A 16,799-nucleotide genomic window follows, 5' to 3' on the forward strand; every position below is an offset into this window, starting at 1 on the left:
CTGCATACTGCCTCAGTATGTTTCTAAAAGCTTTGCCTGGTGACTTGACAGATTATTTCTCACCTCAAGAGGCTGTACTTGAAATATTGTGTCCCTTCAGGGAGTAATTATAAATAGCAAGGACTTGAATGAGCACCTTCTTAATCTTCCATCTTTGACTTAATATTTTCCCTTCTTATCAACTCTCAAGCACTTACTTTGAAATCTGACCAATGGCTTTATGTGATTAATACATCAAACAGGTAAATTAGAGCCATTTTGGCTCTCGGTAGAAATTTGAACGGATTGGAAAAAATGAACAGGCATCTCTATTTTCAAATTGTTGTGCTCCAAGTATCATACAAGAAGATTTATGTATTCATCCCCATTGTCATTCTTCTACCATATGCATGAATATTCAGTAACATGAATTTTTCCCAACTATATCTTGACTGCCATTTTTCAAGATAGCAGCTTTCTCTTTATTTCATGATAGTAAAAGTGCTGATGAAAACTACTTTAGTCTTAAGACGTTTTTCTTAGATTGTGTATGCGAAATGAGTTGACAGGTCTCAAATTTTATCACCAGGAGCTTGCCTACATTCATTGCTGAGTTGGCCAACAAAACCAAAGAAGCAGCTAAGGTTTGAACCTGGTATAAGTATTTTAGCATCCTTGTGCTCTCCTCCACTCCGACATTAAAGCCGTTCAAGCTTTGAGTTACGTATCTGAGATTTAATAGTTTTGTTTCTGGATCGAAGCACATTGGCAGAGCAATGGGGAAGGCGTTTGTCATTCCAGAGTACGTGCTGTGCAATTATGGACATTAATCCTGTGTGCACTTTTCAGAACAAAATTGAATTGTATGTTCTGTCCCTGAAAAGATGGCTTCCTTTTAGTTCCATAGCACATTGAAATTAAAGTCTGCTGAGAATATAAATGAGGTCTTGTTTCAACTTTATGACTTTCCTGCAGGCACTAGTAGACCAGATAGAAGAGGTACAGAAGTTCTCTTGTTTTTGACAATTAGCAAGTACAACAAAAGATATGGATAAATTCTGACAAAAGCGAAGCAGCTTTGAAAGTCAATCTAGTGTGGTTTGGTTGTTTATGTCCTGGATGTTTCCCTACAAATCTAGCACAGTTTTGTAGTTGACAGCAGAACACCTGAACCTTCGTGAGGCAAACTGCACTTCAGCTTTTCCTTTGCTTACCATTTGTTTGCCTCTAAATGTTTGGGTTTAGTCTCTAGATTTTAAAGCTGCTGTCCACATGTTGGACACAACTGACTGTTTTACAGCTTTCTGTGCTGCATGTCAGAGTGCACTGAGCCACTTACAAGAAAGCAGGTTACATATTCTGGTTAATCCACTCTTTCAGCTAGCAGCCACATCTATTTGCATGTTCCTCCACAGCGCGGCAGTCACTTCTTATCCTCTTAGAAGCTTATTTCACTAGTTTTTGCATTTACTGACAGAACGTGGCTCTTGGAGACACAAGCCGTGCTATGGAAACACTGTGGCATAAGGATCTGTGAAAGAAGGAAGCATGGTGGGATTTCCCTCCTTTCCCAGTGGATAGTCCCAATCATGCCATGGCTCTTCCTGTAGAGGTAGATGAACTTGTTTCACTATTCTGCAGTCTTGTTTATTATATTTCTAAGATGACAGTGTGTTGGGGTTTTGGGGTGGGTTGTTTTGTTTTTAAGGCTTACAAGAGAGAGAGCGAGAGAGAGAGAGCGAGAGAGAGCACGTTACTATCAGCACATTCTGTCTGGTCTCCTGGTGTTTTGGATGCTGCTGCTCTACTGCACTGTAATAGTCCACAGTAGTTGTCTTTCAAGAGAGTTGTACAAGCCTTGCCTTTGCCTCTCCTGTGTTGGATACTAGTTAGGGTAAGTATGTGCAGTACGTGAAGGGAGCAAGCAATATATTATTTCGTCTTGAGTTACTTTATTTGATCTAAGGTTGATCAGTCAGACTGTTTATTAAAGAGATTGTGATGGATACTCAGTGCATCTGATGACTACTCTTATGTGATAGTTCAGATAAAATAGCTAGTAGGAAGTAGTAAGATCATGACACTAGGTGGGTATTTAAGTTGTCAGGATGTCACTACTAGTGTTGAGAATATGACTGAAATATTGGCTAGAACTCTTGAGAAAAGTGTCATGAAATTTGCCCAGGCCCAACAGCTAAGATCATATTTCATATGAATGGACACTTACACCAAAACAATGAACCTTAGAAAGCTATTGGGTAACTCTCTTATTCTGATACAGGTCAATAATCGTGACTCATAAACATCTCAGCGGGTTTCCTTTTCAGAAACATATGTGCTGGCTTGCAGAAAGCAGCAGCAGCTCAAATCACAAGATCTTTTCTCAAGGACTTGCATATAAACCAGTTTGAGGTTGTTTTTCCAGTGTAAATATTTTTTTCTAAGACCAGCTAAATATACTATTCTATAAAGATGCATAAAAAGTTTCAGGGGAAAGTTAAATCAAAGGTGTGTTTGTCCCACATTAGAAAATTTGTTTCACCTCATATTGAGGGTGACAGAATCATAAACTCTAGTGTCTAATATGAAAGCATGGATCCTGTTTAGCACTGGTAGCAGTGGCTGAAATCTGTTGGTACAAGAGATGCTCAGGAGCAAGTGAGTACAGTGCAGGGCTTGTAGTCTTCCTCCCCCCATCTTGGTTTTACTACTTAAGGATATTTGCATGAGAATAAAATCTGGTTCTTTGGCACTCATCTGCTCCTGCTGTTTATTCTTTGCTTGAGGTTATTGTCTCAGTTTGTGACAACATAATTGGTTTCTGTGGAGAAGATTATGATATTGATGAGACTTATATATGACTTCAGGTGAGGTGCAATCAAAGCAACAGTTCAGAATGGAAGGTACTGTCTGTTTTCACACAGTTTTCACTAAAGCTCATTCAACAGTTTAATTAAGGATGTTATTTATTACTGAATTATATCACGCAAAGCTGAAGTATGGACACAGTTATGCCAATACAGGCACAACTAGGGTCAGTGCTGCTTATTTTGTTTTCTAAGCTGATGTAAACTGCACCAGGCTAGTCAAATACACACTCCTCACACAAGGGTTGCTCACTATTTGTCGTAATTTAGTGTTCTCTGATGTAGACAAGCTGAAAGAATTGAGCTGGAAAATGCTCTCTTAATAGTTCTTTCTGTGTATTAAATATTTCTTTGAATGGTTAGCTGCTCTTGTACAAGATGAGATTCTTTGAGAGCAATTATAATCAGAAAAGTTTATTTTATTGTGTTGTTTTCCCCCCACTGATTCCCAATTTGCTATTTTATACCATCGCCTATCTTTTTTTTTTTTTTTAAACGCCATCTCAGCAATGTTTACCTCGCATTTGGAAATCATTCTGAGATCTTCTTGGCATGTGTGTCTTCACTCCTAACACAGGCCTCGTAATTAGAGCTCATTTGTCAATTGTGTTGCTGTTGTAAGCGGCAGACTGGAACACGCTCTCCCGTGGCAGGGCTGGCTGCGGAGTGAGGTTTGATGTGGGTTACACTTGGTGACCTGCTGCAGCCCAGACAGGCTAATGCAAATATCAAGAGTGCTAGTATGCGTTGCAGATGAGAGGAATAGGATGATCTATGTCATGATTTAATTTGCTGTGAATGACATTTCACTGTGGTGTGACTGGTGGATTGTCCTTGGGGGATGTCACAAGTTATTTTTTTTCTCCTGTCTGGATGACAGAGGCAAAAGGCTGGAGGGATGAACAGGCGCGAGCCAGGTTACGTGGAGCTTCTTGTGGAATCGGCACAGGCTAGTGGAGGCTTAGTCTGCCCATGGGCAGGTGTGGGACCAGGCATCTTCCTCCCAGATATCATCTCTTCTCCTGCCTCTGCTGGAGGTCACCTGTATAACCGAACCACAAATGCTGCTGTAATCATGCCAGTTATCCTTGCTTCGTAGTTTAAAGATCTCCTTTGTAGGCCTGTCGTGAGACATGCATCCCCCCCCTTCCTCCCTCCTCCAGAAAACACTGGCTTCTGATACTACCTTGTGATTCTGAAACCCAAGGCCTTAGGCACATGCCTTTCGTGCCTCAGCTTTCATCTGCTCCTGCTCCCAGTTGTGTACGAACACAATGGGAGAAGAGAGAAACCTGAGGAGAGAGGCCGAACATACCCGATCACATTCTGGAGAGCCCCATCGTGTGTTGCAAGTAAACACTTCACTCCAGACCTCATGGATGAGCAGGACTGAGAGAATACCATCACATACCCATAGTTTGAGTTTGAGTTGGCAAGAAGACAGAAGTTCAAACACGAAATGGATATTTAAGATATTCAAAATAAGGAAGAGGCATAATTACATGATTCACTTGGCCTTATCAGCACTTGACCGTAAATCTATGTTTAAAGTTTGACTGTATTTTGTTAGTGAAACTTGAGTGACCAGGCTTTGTGTAGATCATGGTGTCACAAGGGCTGTGAGCGGGTATCAGGCAGCATTGCTGCTTGCTTTTCTGTCATCCCTTGCCTGTTGCTGTCTCTTCTCCTGGGCTACCCAAAGTGTTTGTGTGGCCGTGTGGTAATTCAGAGTAGGGAACTGAGCTGAAAGTATTTTGGCATAAATCCTGATGCAAGGACCATTAGATGTGCTTCTTTATGGCTTCTTGGTTGCTCAGCACATGCAAATATTTAATCTCATGTTTAATTCTGTGTTGTGGGCGTAGGAGCCAGAGGCAAAATCCTAACAACTTGAATGGAATCGGGATTTCCCCTGAAAGCAGGCCCATAAATCCAATGGGAAATTTAATTCTCAGCACTCAGATTCAGGCCTGTGTGTCCTGACCCTCAGCTGCAAGCCCTCGAGGGCGGAGGCAGCTCACTGTGACTTCGGGTCCAGAACAGGTCCCCGACTGACCGACGTGTAACACTTCATACCGCGAGGAGGGTATTTTATTGTAAAACTCCAGTAGTGGGTCGGAACGCTCAGAGTAGAGCTGGAAACGGTTCCTCAGGAGCAAACAAAAAAGGGGGATGCCTGCACAGGGGCTAGCGTGAGGCCAGATGCGAGCAACTCTGTATCCCAGCGCTGGTTCTGCCGCAACGCTTGAAATCCCGAAGTTTGCTCGTTGCTTTCCTCCTCCCGAGGGATGGAGGTTCCCTCCTCCCGTCCCGACCCCGGCAGGTAGAGGGGGAAGTGTGTGTGTGTCTGTGTGTCTGTCTGTGCGCGTCTCCTTTGTCTCCAGCAGCCCGTGCAGCGCCGTGCACCCTGCGGGCAGCCGCGCATCCCTCCAGCCCCCCCCTCGGCACACCCAGGCAGGCCGAGCAGCGGGCCCGCCCCCGCCGGCCCCCCTCGGCAGCTCGCGGGGCTAATTACCAGCAGGGGACTAATTGCCAGCAGGGCGTTAAAGCCGCCCCCTTCCCCACCACCTTGGGCCGGGCTCGGCGGCCGGCGCTGCCCCGGCCGAGCGGCCGCGCTGTCCCCGCAGGCCGGCTTTGTGCAAGCGGGCCGCGATTGGCCGTGCCGGCAGGGCCAGCCCCTTCCTGGCTGCCTGGCATGAATATGCACGGCCCCCCCCTTCCTCCTCCTCCTCCTCCTCCTCCTGCATGTGTGTGTGTGTGTGCGGGGAGCGGGGCTCCGCCAGCAGCGCCGCTCCAGCCATGTCAGCTCGGCTCCGCCTGGGCCCACCATGAGCCATGGCCATGTCTGCGAGCGCCGACGAGGAGGACTACGAGTCGGAGCCGGAGCCCGAGCCGGGGCCGGGGCCCGAGCTGGGGCCGGAGCAGGTCCGGGGCGGGCGGCGAAGTTTGCAGCAGGAAGGGAGGGGAGGAGGAGGAGGCCGGGCAGCGCCGAGCCGCGCCGGCAGCGGGGACGGGGAACAATGTGGGGGTCGGGAGCGGCCCCAGCCCGGCCCGGGGGCTGCGCCGTGGCTGCGGGCGTGTCTGCGGGGCGCGGAGCGGGGCGCGGGAGCCGCCCGCCGGGGGCCGGCCCGGGGCGCACGGCCTCGCCCGCCGTGGGCGCCCGGGGGCACCGGGAGTTGGGCTGCTCCGAGGGCCCCGCGCCGCTTCGCAGGCGGATGCGCTTGGCGTGCGGGATTGTTCCTCTCGGGGGGGGGGGGTATTTCCCTGCCGCTTCCACAATTATTATTTTATTGTATTTATTTATTTATTTTCTAATAAGATTCCTTAAATAGCTGCGAGGGCTGCAGGACTTCAGGAGAGGGTCTGATGCTGAGCCTGGATACCTTGTCTTAGTTTGATTTATTGCCAAAACCTCCTTTCCATTCCCAGGGACGAGGGATGTAGAATAAAGAGACGGATGTGTGCTGAAATGAAAAGAGAACTTTTATTGATACTTCCAGGGTTTATTCTCTGATGTTTTCTGTGTGTGTGTAATTTTTTTATTTTTTTTTTTATCCTGTGGGGGAAGGAGAATAAACTTTTTAAATTTATGAAGTAATCTATGAAAAATAATCCAGAACATATGTTCTAGATTGAATATTTTACTCTCTAAGAACTGCTTAAGCAATTAAAAATTCATCAAGAATAGAATTAAACATGTGTATGCAATTTAAACATAAACTTGATAGTTTTGTTCCTAACTCAAGGTGTTTTGCTCTTTAAAATAGCTTCATAATTTGCTTTTGGATGTAAGTTTCTTTCTAGGCTGGGTGTTGAGTCTATCTTCCAAACCCCATCTAATTTCTAATAACTATACTGTTTGGCTTCATAATTGCACCAAGAAAGCAAGGCTGAAGGAGGGTTTGGAGTGGCCGTGGTGGTGTGCCTTGGGTGCTCCCCAGGGGTGGCAGATCTGGTGCAGAAACCTTAGAGAGATGTTAATGTACTGCACTGGCCTGGTGTAGTGTCAGTCCAAGAACCTAAACTGCGTCTTGAACAAGTAACTTCATGAAACCTTTACTTAATTTTGTGGGTTGTGTGAATGTGCAGGCCTGTGCTGCTGCTCAGCTCCCAGACCTGGTAGTTAAAATGTCCCAGCCCCCTTTCTTTTCTTCAACTTTGTCCCACACCAGGCCTTTTCCATTTGCTTCTCTCTTTTGGTGTGATTACTATAGGCTTTTTAAAAAGAGCTAATCGTTAGGGGAGCAGATTGGTCTCAGCTGCATTGTACCAGCTGTGAAATAGCTGCTGGAGGTGCTAGTTTTTGCTGGATGAATGTGGAAAGTTGGTTACATTCTGGGATTCTGCAGCTCTTCTAAAACCTGAAGCTTTGATAGCGATTTTATATCTTAATAGTTTAAAGCAAAAATTAATGCAAGAAAGTGGAGATCCCTCGTGTGGAATTTCTTAAAAGGCTTGGTCTGATCCTAAATTATAATGCTGTGACCTACGTAGCAAAGACCTGTGGAGTATTTTTCTTTTTGTTCAAAGCTGTTCAGTGGTAAAATGCCTCATGTGGATCCAACTGTATTTTCATACAAGCCTGCTTTAACGTGTAGTTACTATCTTTTTCTACATGGGACGTGCCAGATGGGTATCATGTAGCTTTTTCTACGGTGATAGTCCCTGGTGTGTAACAGGTGAAAGGCTTCAGCTCTACAGGTGTAGTTGAACAGCACAACTTCAGTGCTTGGGTAGGAGCTGAGGTTTTTGTTCCTCAAACTTTCTTCTGACTTTCATTCCACTTTCCCTAGTCTGTGTCTCAGCTAAGGGCAAAAATACTGCCAGGTTTCCCAGCGTGGGAGCAGATAGGATTTACTGCGCTTGTAGTAGTTAGTCAGCACTGGGGACTTGGAAGTGTGTCCTGCCTGGTGCTGGCCGTGGGGAGGGCAGCACCCTCCTGCAGCCCACCAGTCCTGCTGGGCCACTCTGGGTAGGAAGAAATTCAATTTCTGACTGTGACACTTCAGTGCATGTAAGCAGAATGAGGAAAATGCCTCTGGCTGGGGGTAGGGGGATTTGTCGTGAAGTAGCAGTAAGAAGAAAAGCTACGTTTGCATAAGGTTCCCCAAGTAACTTACCAGTGTCTTTCTTTTTAAGAGCTCCTACTTTGGATGCAGCTTATCTACAAAAGCATATTTTTTCACTGTATCTTATTCCATGCTCCAGGCCTAACTTCTAACTCCTCACCACCAGAGGAAAATAAATGGGGGCACTTGCATTGGCACTGACAATTTATCACACCCTAAACAACATAGCTATGTTGTCAGAAAAGCTGCTGGAGTGTCACTAATGCCCAGATGAACCTGTGAGGTATAAACTTTTCTATTTACTTCTGGGAAATTGGTTTGTTTATTCAGTAGTGGAGCTCTGTGTGGTCACCTGGCAGTGGTCACTAGGAGCTACATTGCTTTTTGCAGGAGAGGATGAGAAAGTTTGTAGGTGTGAGTTGGAGGAGATGATGGCGGTGAAGACGTGGAGAGGGTTAATCCTGTTTGGGGATGGCTGGGCTTGAAAAAGTTCCGCTGCCTTCCCTTTCCTTCTGATGCTGCCTGCTTAATGGGGGCCTTGGACTTGCTTTGCAGGACACTTCCACCCCGTATGCTGACGATGGGTGATGTGACTCCTGTAAACTCACTGCGAGAGAAAAGCAATTCCCCTGGAGTTCGCGTGTGTAGACTTGGGGCAGATATGCTTTAGTCAGGCATGTTAAATGTGTGGTGTCGGCTTGCACTCTTCAGTTATTACAGCTTGTAAGGATGTTACCGGCGTCAGTGTGATTTTTGCTGTCTTAAACTAGCTTCTTTCTCAGCCCCACTGAATTCCTGCAGTCACATCATCCTGTCCTTCCTTCTTCTTCCAAGTTCTTCCTTTGACAAGAATTTCTGTTAAATGCTGAAGAGATGTAAGGATTTAATGCTGAAGAACTGTTGACTTGGTTGTTATTATCTAGTGCAAGACAGTATGTGTGTAACAGGCTTTCAGCCTGCCAGGCAGTTTAATGCCAGTCCCTGTATTTCAGGGTTAATGTAGAGTTAATGACAGGGTCTGTTTCAGAGACCTCTGGTAAAATTACTTTGGTGGATCCTGGTCCAGTGCATTGGTATGCGTGTTGCTGTTCTATACTGCCGCTGGTAATTGTCAATTTGACTGGTTTTCTTAGCAGGAAGGCCAAAACTACATGCCTAGGAGGTGAGGGGAGGGACACGCCACTGCAGCAGTGCAGGACAGTGGTGTTCACTGGCCTTGGGCAGCAAGCAGGGAGCCCGGTCCTCCAGAACTTCCACCCTGTTTGAATTGAAAAATGCACCTATGCATCTACTCACCTCTGGCACTATGGGAGGAGGCAAGGAAATAATTGATCAGAAGCCTTTGCTATGGCACCCCTTGGGCTTCTCCAGCACCCAGTATCAGCCCATGACCCAGCATGTTCAGGGTGGTGTTTTAGCTGACAACAGTTATGATTTTTGTGTTAATAAGTGTGGCTTTTTTTTCCTCTAGTGTTTATTTATGAGATGTTACAAAGAAACAACTGGTAATGAAATGTGTCTGTTCTGTTTCTAGTAAAACAACTGTATTGGGTTGCAGTGCCACATAAAGATCTAAGCACAGGACTGGCACCTGGGAAGTCTTGGGTCCTCATCTGTCTTTCAGTGCTGATTTGGTCAAACTACAGCAAATCAGAATAATCTCAGTCCATCCATGAGATTATTCTGAAGGAAATCACTCCTATCTTGCAAATAGAAGGGAAATATTTATGTGGCACAGCACCTTGAAGCGATGAACTCTACACATGTGAGGTGTCTTGTCTTGGAGATATTTACACAGTGGGTACACAAGCTGTTCAGATAGTGCTTGCTTAGGAAGTGAAGTGTTTCAGGGTCTCACTGAGCTGGCTATGTGATAAGCCCTTCAGAAGGGCACTGCATATGTCCCTGGATTTATCTCAGAGGTGTTGAGTCTGAAATAATGGTACAGTGCCACTGGCAGCAGTTTATGGAGGTCCCTGAAGCTGAGTGGTGGAATAAGACCCATGCCCGGGTAAAGGCCATGTGCAGAACTTGTTTCTAGGCTGCAGGCTTTGTCAGCCTTGCTTTTGGATCAGGACCTCCTTCCTCCTGGACTTGGTCACAGGGACTGCTGATCTTCCTCCCCAGAGCAGAGGAGTTTGTGTGTGAAGTTGCCTGGTGACAACTCCAACGGAACCCACCGGTGATGGGGTGGCAGCTGGGGAACATCAGCACCAACTTAATAAAGCATTTAACAGCTGATAGCTCTTGAAGTGTTGTCTCCAAAGCTTGATGCTCTTGGTGGTTTTGTTTACCTGAGGTCTTTTGAGTTATTCTTTGCAACTGTGAAGGTTAGAAATCTGTTGGTATAAACATTACAGTTGTGTTTGTGTTGTAAGGGCTGTGCTCAGGGCAGAGATCCTTAGTGCTTCTCTGCTGCTTCTGACCTGGTGATGATGGGTGGCTTTTCCACGAGTGCTGAGCAGGGAAGTGACATTTGGGGAAAGTGTTCAAGTACCTGTAAGGAGGCAGTGAAAACTTCTCAGCAGCCAAATGTTTGTCCATAGCCAAGATGAACTAATGTTCTGAGTAATGACTCTTCTAGGTAGGGTTTCCTAGGGATTTGTTTTGAGCTTTGTGTCATACCCGGGGCTCATTCTCAGATCTGCATAGCCCTGTTGAGAGACTTGAATTGCTGTTGACTGCCCTACCCAGTCCCCTAATTGTTGTCCACCTGGAACATTTTTGCATTCAGTGGGGTTTGTAGGAACTCAGCACTTCTGAAAATCAGTTTGCAAATTTGTTCCTTTTCCTATCTAAGGAGTGGGTGTGTTTAATCACTGTGGTGTGAGAGGGTGATCCCAAATTCATGATTTGTAAATGGCTTTGTAGTTCATGGATTTGATGGCCCGAGTTTACTCCCATTACCCAGGTGCTGTAGAGGCTGTGCTGTGCCTGCTTCAGGGGCAGGAGTAGGTAACCTGTGTATTGCATAGCAGTAATCTGGAGGGGGACAGGAAAAAAAAAAACAACCAACCAACCAAAACCTAGCAGGATGTCCTGTTAACATGTTTCAGAGGGCAATGCAAGTCCACCAGCTTTCTAGGTTTCAATGTAACAGAGGTAGGTATTTAGTATATCGATCCTAATATGTTTCAGCAACTGATTGCACAGTCTTTGTTAGGAGCTTGAGAGAGTGGCTGTCATCACTTCAGCATCCTCCTACCCCTCTTTTGAAGACTATTGCTGTGACCAGAGAAGTATGGGCACAGTTTCTCTGGAGGTACTGGAGAAAATAGGGGATTGCGTGTGATAACATTTCAGACAGGCTCTATCTCAACTCCTTGTTTTTTGTTGTAAGACTTAAAAAAAAAAAAAAAAAAAAAAAAAAAATCTTCAAATTTGGTATAATCTGGGGGGGTTTTTGACAGTTCTCAGAGGTGGCTGCTGGGGAGTACAGAGTAAACAGGCACAGGCTGTGGTTGAGGGTCTCTGCTCACCTCCTTGGTAAAGGAGATGATAGGATCTGCTACACGGATAGGAGACTTACATTGGTCCAGAACCTAGTTTAGGGCTTAGTGTGTTACGCGGTCCTGAGCTAGAGACTGCGGAGCTGTGGTTTGCTGGCCACTGTGGTAAACCCAGGTTGAGGAATCCTGCTGTCCCCTGCTACTTGCTCATTATTTACAAGACAGCTTAGCAGAGTTGTGCTAGGAGGGTGACAAATTGCAGTACGGAGATGGGAACAGGAGCTGGGAAAGAAATCTTTGCCTAGTTTTTCTGGTACAGGGCTGGTACATTGTAAAACTGCAGTCTGCGCTGGAAATCCTGCAGCATCTCCTCACTAACATCGACCTGGAATTTATCTGGCTGTCTGCCATGTGCTAAATAAACCCCAAGTCGTGTTGGAGGCTCCTTCTACCCCCTTGAATCCCAGCCCCTTTCTGGGATAGCAACCCACAGGCCGGATTTTCTTCTGTGGAAGTTTTTAAGCGACCACTTTTGAGCCCCTTGAAACTAGATACTAGTGGGAATTCCTGCAAGGCCTCTCTGGCCTTGCTGGCTGCAACATCCTGGAGTGAAAACGTGGCTTGGATTGAGGATGGGTCAGTTGGTAAATTAATACAAACCCAGCTAGTACAATTGCTTGAATTTCCTAACAAGCACTGAAGACGTCTGGTTAAGTAAGAAACATTACGTACAGTGAGATCAGAGGTCTGTACCTCTGCTGTGTGGTGGTGATTTGTAAGGAAATAGGAGTTGTGTGGTGTGGTATGGCTTCAGACTTGTTCTTGTACTTTCACCTTCCTGCCTTTTGTTTTTTTAATTATTCTAAAATTCTGTGCTCAAGCTCTGCCTTTTTACCACTTGCATCTTTATGCTGTCCTGGCGCTGTCCTCAGAATGAGGACTTGGCTCGTAGTACTGTGGCAGAATCAGGAGTTGTCTTTAAGCTGGAAAACTACCGAGTTTGATTTTTCCTTGAAAGAGATTGCATTTTAAAAAGACTGTTCTGATGGTGTTGTAGCTGTTGTTTGCCTTCTTAAAAAACTTAATCATGTTTAAACCTAGTAGGAAGGAGTCAGATGCTCACACAGAATCTTCCATGTGCTGTTGGCAAAGGGAAGCTGCCCAGGTGGTTGTATGTATTTTGGTTTAACTTGTTCCCACTGATGTCTAGACTCTGGTTCATGTCTCTTGGTTCCCTTGCTAGTGGAAGGAGACTCTAATAGAGGGAACGGAGGAGTGATTCATGCTGAGGAAGGAAATTATCTCTTATTTGGGTTGCCTCTAAGCCAGTCCTGCCATAGCTGACTTTATCCTTGAGAGGTTGAAAAGTTGGTCTAAAAGGTAAATATTTATTCTTTAGAGTGTCTGAAATTTATCTGAAATCTGAGGTGTCTGGTGTGGTTGGTGATGGGAAGGAAGCTACACTTGTCTGTTCACATAGCACAGTGCAATTCAACCTGCAAGCAGAACAAAAACTGTTCTGGGGGAGCATAATTAAAAACTTGCTGAAATCTGTGTAACCTCATCAACTAAGCAGTGTTTTCTCCCACCTCAGTTATGATAGTGGGTCTGTGGGAGAGAAAGCTAAGAGGTCTAGCTCCTGGCTTCTCTGTTTCCCTGTCGCCGAGGTTCTTGGGATGGAGACTTAAATATCAGCACTCTTCTGCATCTTAGGGAAAGTCACTGGAGCTTTGCTAAGTCTGCTCAGTATTTGATCTTCCTCCCAGCTATGTGGCTTTTTTTAAGGGTGGTATAGTAGGACAGTTAAGGAAGTTTCTGGAGTATTAAGTAGAATGTTCTCCATACCCTTTCTTTTTAAAACTGCAGTGGAAATTCTGCGTGGCTTTCTGTAGCCAACCTGCCCCTGCCTTAGTGATTGCCCAGAATTCAGCAGAAACAGAAAGTGAAACTGGCTGGTCTGTTGGTCATATACTGAGGTGTGCAGAAAGTGGAAAAACTGTATAAATGCTAAACCAGATGAGCTTTTCAGTCCTATTATTATCATCTTTATGGAGAAAGCTGTCAGTGGTAAGAATGAGCCAAGCCAATTCTTGTGTAATTAGCCCCATACAATTACAGGGTATTTAGCGATGTTTGGCTTGAGCTATAAGTTCTTGTGTGTAACAGGGAGTTTCTGATGAGCACGTGAAATTTAGATATCCAGAGTGAATATGTTGCAGTTAACCTAATCATTTAAAATCTATTCATGCTCCTTTAGCTTCTGTCTTAAAGGTCATTGAAATCTAGACCTGGCATGCCCTTTTTAGCTTTTGCGCAGCATCAGTTAGAGTTCTATTTTTGAGCACTTGCAAGTATTGGATATGAGGAGAGCTACTTTGGAAGGGTTTTGTAGTATTTGTGGTTTATTTCCTACTTTATCACTTGGCAGTAGTTTGTATTGTCCTGGTTTTTTTTAGGGAGATTGCTGTGCCTTGAGCCATTGCTGTTGAGTGTTTCTCTGCCATACCCAACCTCAAAATTACTTTTGCTGCGTCCTTGGATTCTTCTACTTCCAGTGAAGGAAAGTAGACCTGGCTTAACCTGAGCACAATCCTGAGAGCTCCCTAGCCCAGAGCTCAGCAATGGCATAGGTCATCTCTTGACCTAAGCCAAGGACGTCACTTGGGACTTGGTCCTGCATTGAGCTGTACATAAATTGATTCTCCTTGCCCTCCTGTTGAAGTGGCCTTGCTATAGATTTGAGATCTATCTTTTATGCCTTTGTTTCTTTGTCTTTTTACATCTTTTCTTGAAAAGGTAAGGGAACTCCCTTACCAATCAGTTGCTGATTGTATGCATCTGCTGAGTATTACCCATCTGTGTATGTCTGATACACCTGTCGGGTTTACATCTAAGATCTATATAACTCCTGTCTGAGGAAGATTTGTAGTTTAGATGGTAAGTTGGATGTGCGATTTAACCTTGTGTATCTGGCTCTTTCAGAACAGGGCAGTCGGACGGCCCAAAGGGAAACTGGGCACTGCTTCTGCGGTGAAGCTCGCAGCTAATCGGACAACCGCTGGAGCACGTCGGAGGAGGACGCGATGCCGCAAGTGCGAGGCGTGTCTGCGGACAGAGTGCGGCGAGTGTCACTTCTGCAAAGACATGAAGAAATTTGGGGGACCTGGCAGGATGAAACAGTCCTGCATTATGAGGCAGTGTATCGCAGTAAGTGTACCTGTTGCTACCGCTCGTTTGGAGATTTCTTTCCTGTATCTGTGTCTCCTGGTGACAAGGTGTGGAACTGAGAACTCTGCTCTGAGTAGGCTCTAAAGTGCATCAGACAAAACAGCATAATCCCTGCCCTCTCAGTTCAGATCTCTTCCCGTCTCTTTTCATCCTTCCCAAATCTTAAACCATAATGCTAGTAAAACTTAATAGCACAGCTTTCGTTCTCAGTAATATAAAAGTGGAGATAATCAATACACTGGCAGTTGGCACCCAAATCGCACTGAAGTTCTGAGATTTGAGGGAGGAAGGTAAGAGTGGGAAGTTCTGATTCAAAGGGAGAAGAGGTCTATTTGGTTTGAATCTCTGAATTTCTTGAAAAAAGCTGCCTTGCAACCATCTTTACCATCTTAACTAATTAACCAAATATGGAGAAATCTTTGACTGGCATCCTTCAAGATTTTAGCATTGGTGACCCCAGCTCCAGGCTACTTGAGATCTGAATTTGAATTTGTTTGTTGTTACCTAGGTGCATAGCAGAGATTCTGATTCAGATGAACCAAAGAGCCACAAAGCCAGAGTCTTGTCTTCCTCAGGGACTGGAAATGGCTGTCAGGGGATGAGCATCAGAACAGGGCAAGCAGACAGTCAAGGACAGTTTCCTGGGCTCCTGTGATACATTGCTCAGAAGCTTCTTGAGTCATAAGTGATAGCTTTGTATTTAACAAATATTGACAGATTAATCTTCTATTAAGTTGTCCAAGTGGCTTTTGAATCTGTTGCTTTCGTACTGACTGTTGCGGAGCTTCTCCTCAGGTTTCATGTCTGCAGTGCCCCCGTTCAAGTGTAAAAATTAGCTTTAGCTTTTATCTTAATTCTTTAGAAGGTCTTGTTTGTGCTACTGTTAAGGGTTTGCTTTCCTGGTTTTTGTTTTTTTAAGTAAAGGAATGTTATTTATTCATAACTGAAATATCGCCCCATCTATACTGATTTCTCTAACTCTTGTTACAGTTCCTTTCACTTAGGCTTTTTTTCTTTAATTCTGATGAGGAAACTGAAGTGGAGGCATTAAGTGACTTGGTCTGACACAGATAAAAAACTGATAAGCACTTAAGGTTTCCAGTAGTTGCTCCTGGTAGCTCACTACATGTCCTGTTCTAAGCCATGCACTGTTCCTGACATAGAGGATTAGATTCAACTCTGCTGGATCTTTCAGTAAAGTACGTAGAATATCTACCTTTCCACGGTGTGCTTTTGCAGCTCAAGTGTCTTTTCTTTGAACACTTGATTTCCTGGAGAGAGGCATGAATTGAACAGCATGGATGAAGAATTTATTATTCTCCAGGGGGAAGAAATAGTGAAATCATGCTGCCTTTTTAGTGGCGGGATTAAATTAGGGCTGCGGTGTGCTTTCTTGTCCTGACTGATGAAGGAAACTTTCATACTAAGCTGTTTCACTCTTGGTAACACAGGCTGGGCCTTTTGGAGATGAACTGAGTTCTCTTCTGGCTTACTGTAGTCATTCTCTCATCTCGTGTTTTCTAATGAAGAAGTATTTTTCTTCTTGGTACTTGCTGTTTTATTTCCAAAAGCTGTGGTTAGAGCACAGGGCTTGGTAGCTGCAGTACTCTGATGCTTTGTCCCACCCTTGCATGTGCTCAAGAAGACATCTCTGCCCTTTTTAGGTTCCCACTGGTGTAAATAGCAGGGGGAGTATTACAAACTTTCTTAGATCAGCAAAAGCATAGAAAAATAGCAAGTTGAACTATGGTGAATTTTAAGGGTGCTTTACATTTCTATAAGCAATCCTATTGCCTTTATTCTTGTTCACTATGTTCTCTAACAACTGCAATTATAATAGATCATGGTACCCATCCAACAACTTCTAGCCAAAAAAAAAAAAAACAATCCAAAACACTGAAGCAGGGCTCTGTGGAAGTAATGATCTCTACAGTTCTGGGTTTGTGCTTTCCTCTGGTTAATAATATTGGCAATATTAAATAGATACAGACTTTCATTAAACTCAGAAGCCTTAGGAGAGCCTGTATTGCCATTCAGAGAACAGGAAACTCCTTCATCACTGGTTCAATCAAGAAGGGAAACAGGAGTGCCTGGGACACTTTATGCTGCATTGAATAGGTCTGAAGGGAGTGTGGGGCTCTGTGCTGGGAGGACAAGTTGTGACAGCATGGCTGCTGTTCCAGCCCATCAGTGGGACAGAGCTAGGT

General features: G+C 44.8%; 1 protein-coding gene across 11 annotated transcripts in view; it reads left to right on the top strand.

The window, feature by feature from the left end:
* Positions 1 to 16,799, top strand: part of KDM2B (lysine demethylase 2B) — a 125,304-nt gene that overhangs the window by 92,747 nt on the left and 15,758 nt on the right. For all 11 annotated transcript variants that reach the window (XM_033008364.2, XM_042805709.1, XM_042805712.1 and 8 more), the window contains one exon: positions 14,347 to 14,571. In XM_033008364.2, the coding sequence (XP_032864255.1) occupies positions 14,347 to 14,571 (225 nt within the window). The remainder of the gene's footprint in view (positions 1 to 14,346; positions 14,572 to 16,799) is intronic.

The sequence above is a fragment of the Tyto alba genome, unplaced genomic scaffold, assembly GCF_018691265.1.
Source record: "Tyto alba isolate M040663 unplaced genomic scaffold, T.alba_DEE_v4.0 Super-Scaffold_44, whole genome shotgun sequence".
Lineage (NCBI taxonomy): Eukaryota > Metazoa > Chordata > Aves > Strigiformes > Tytonidae > Tyto > Tyto alba.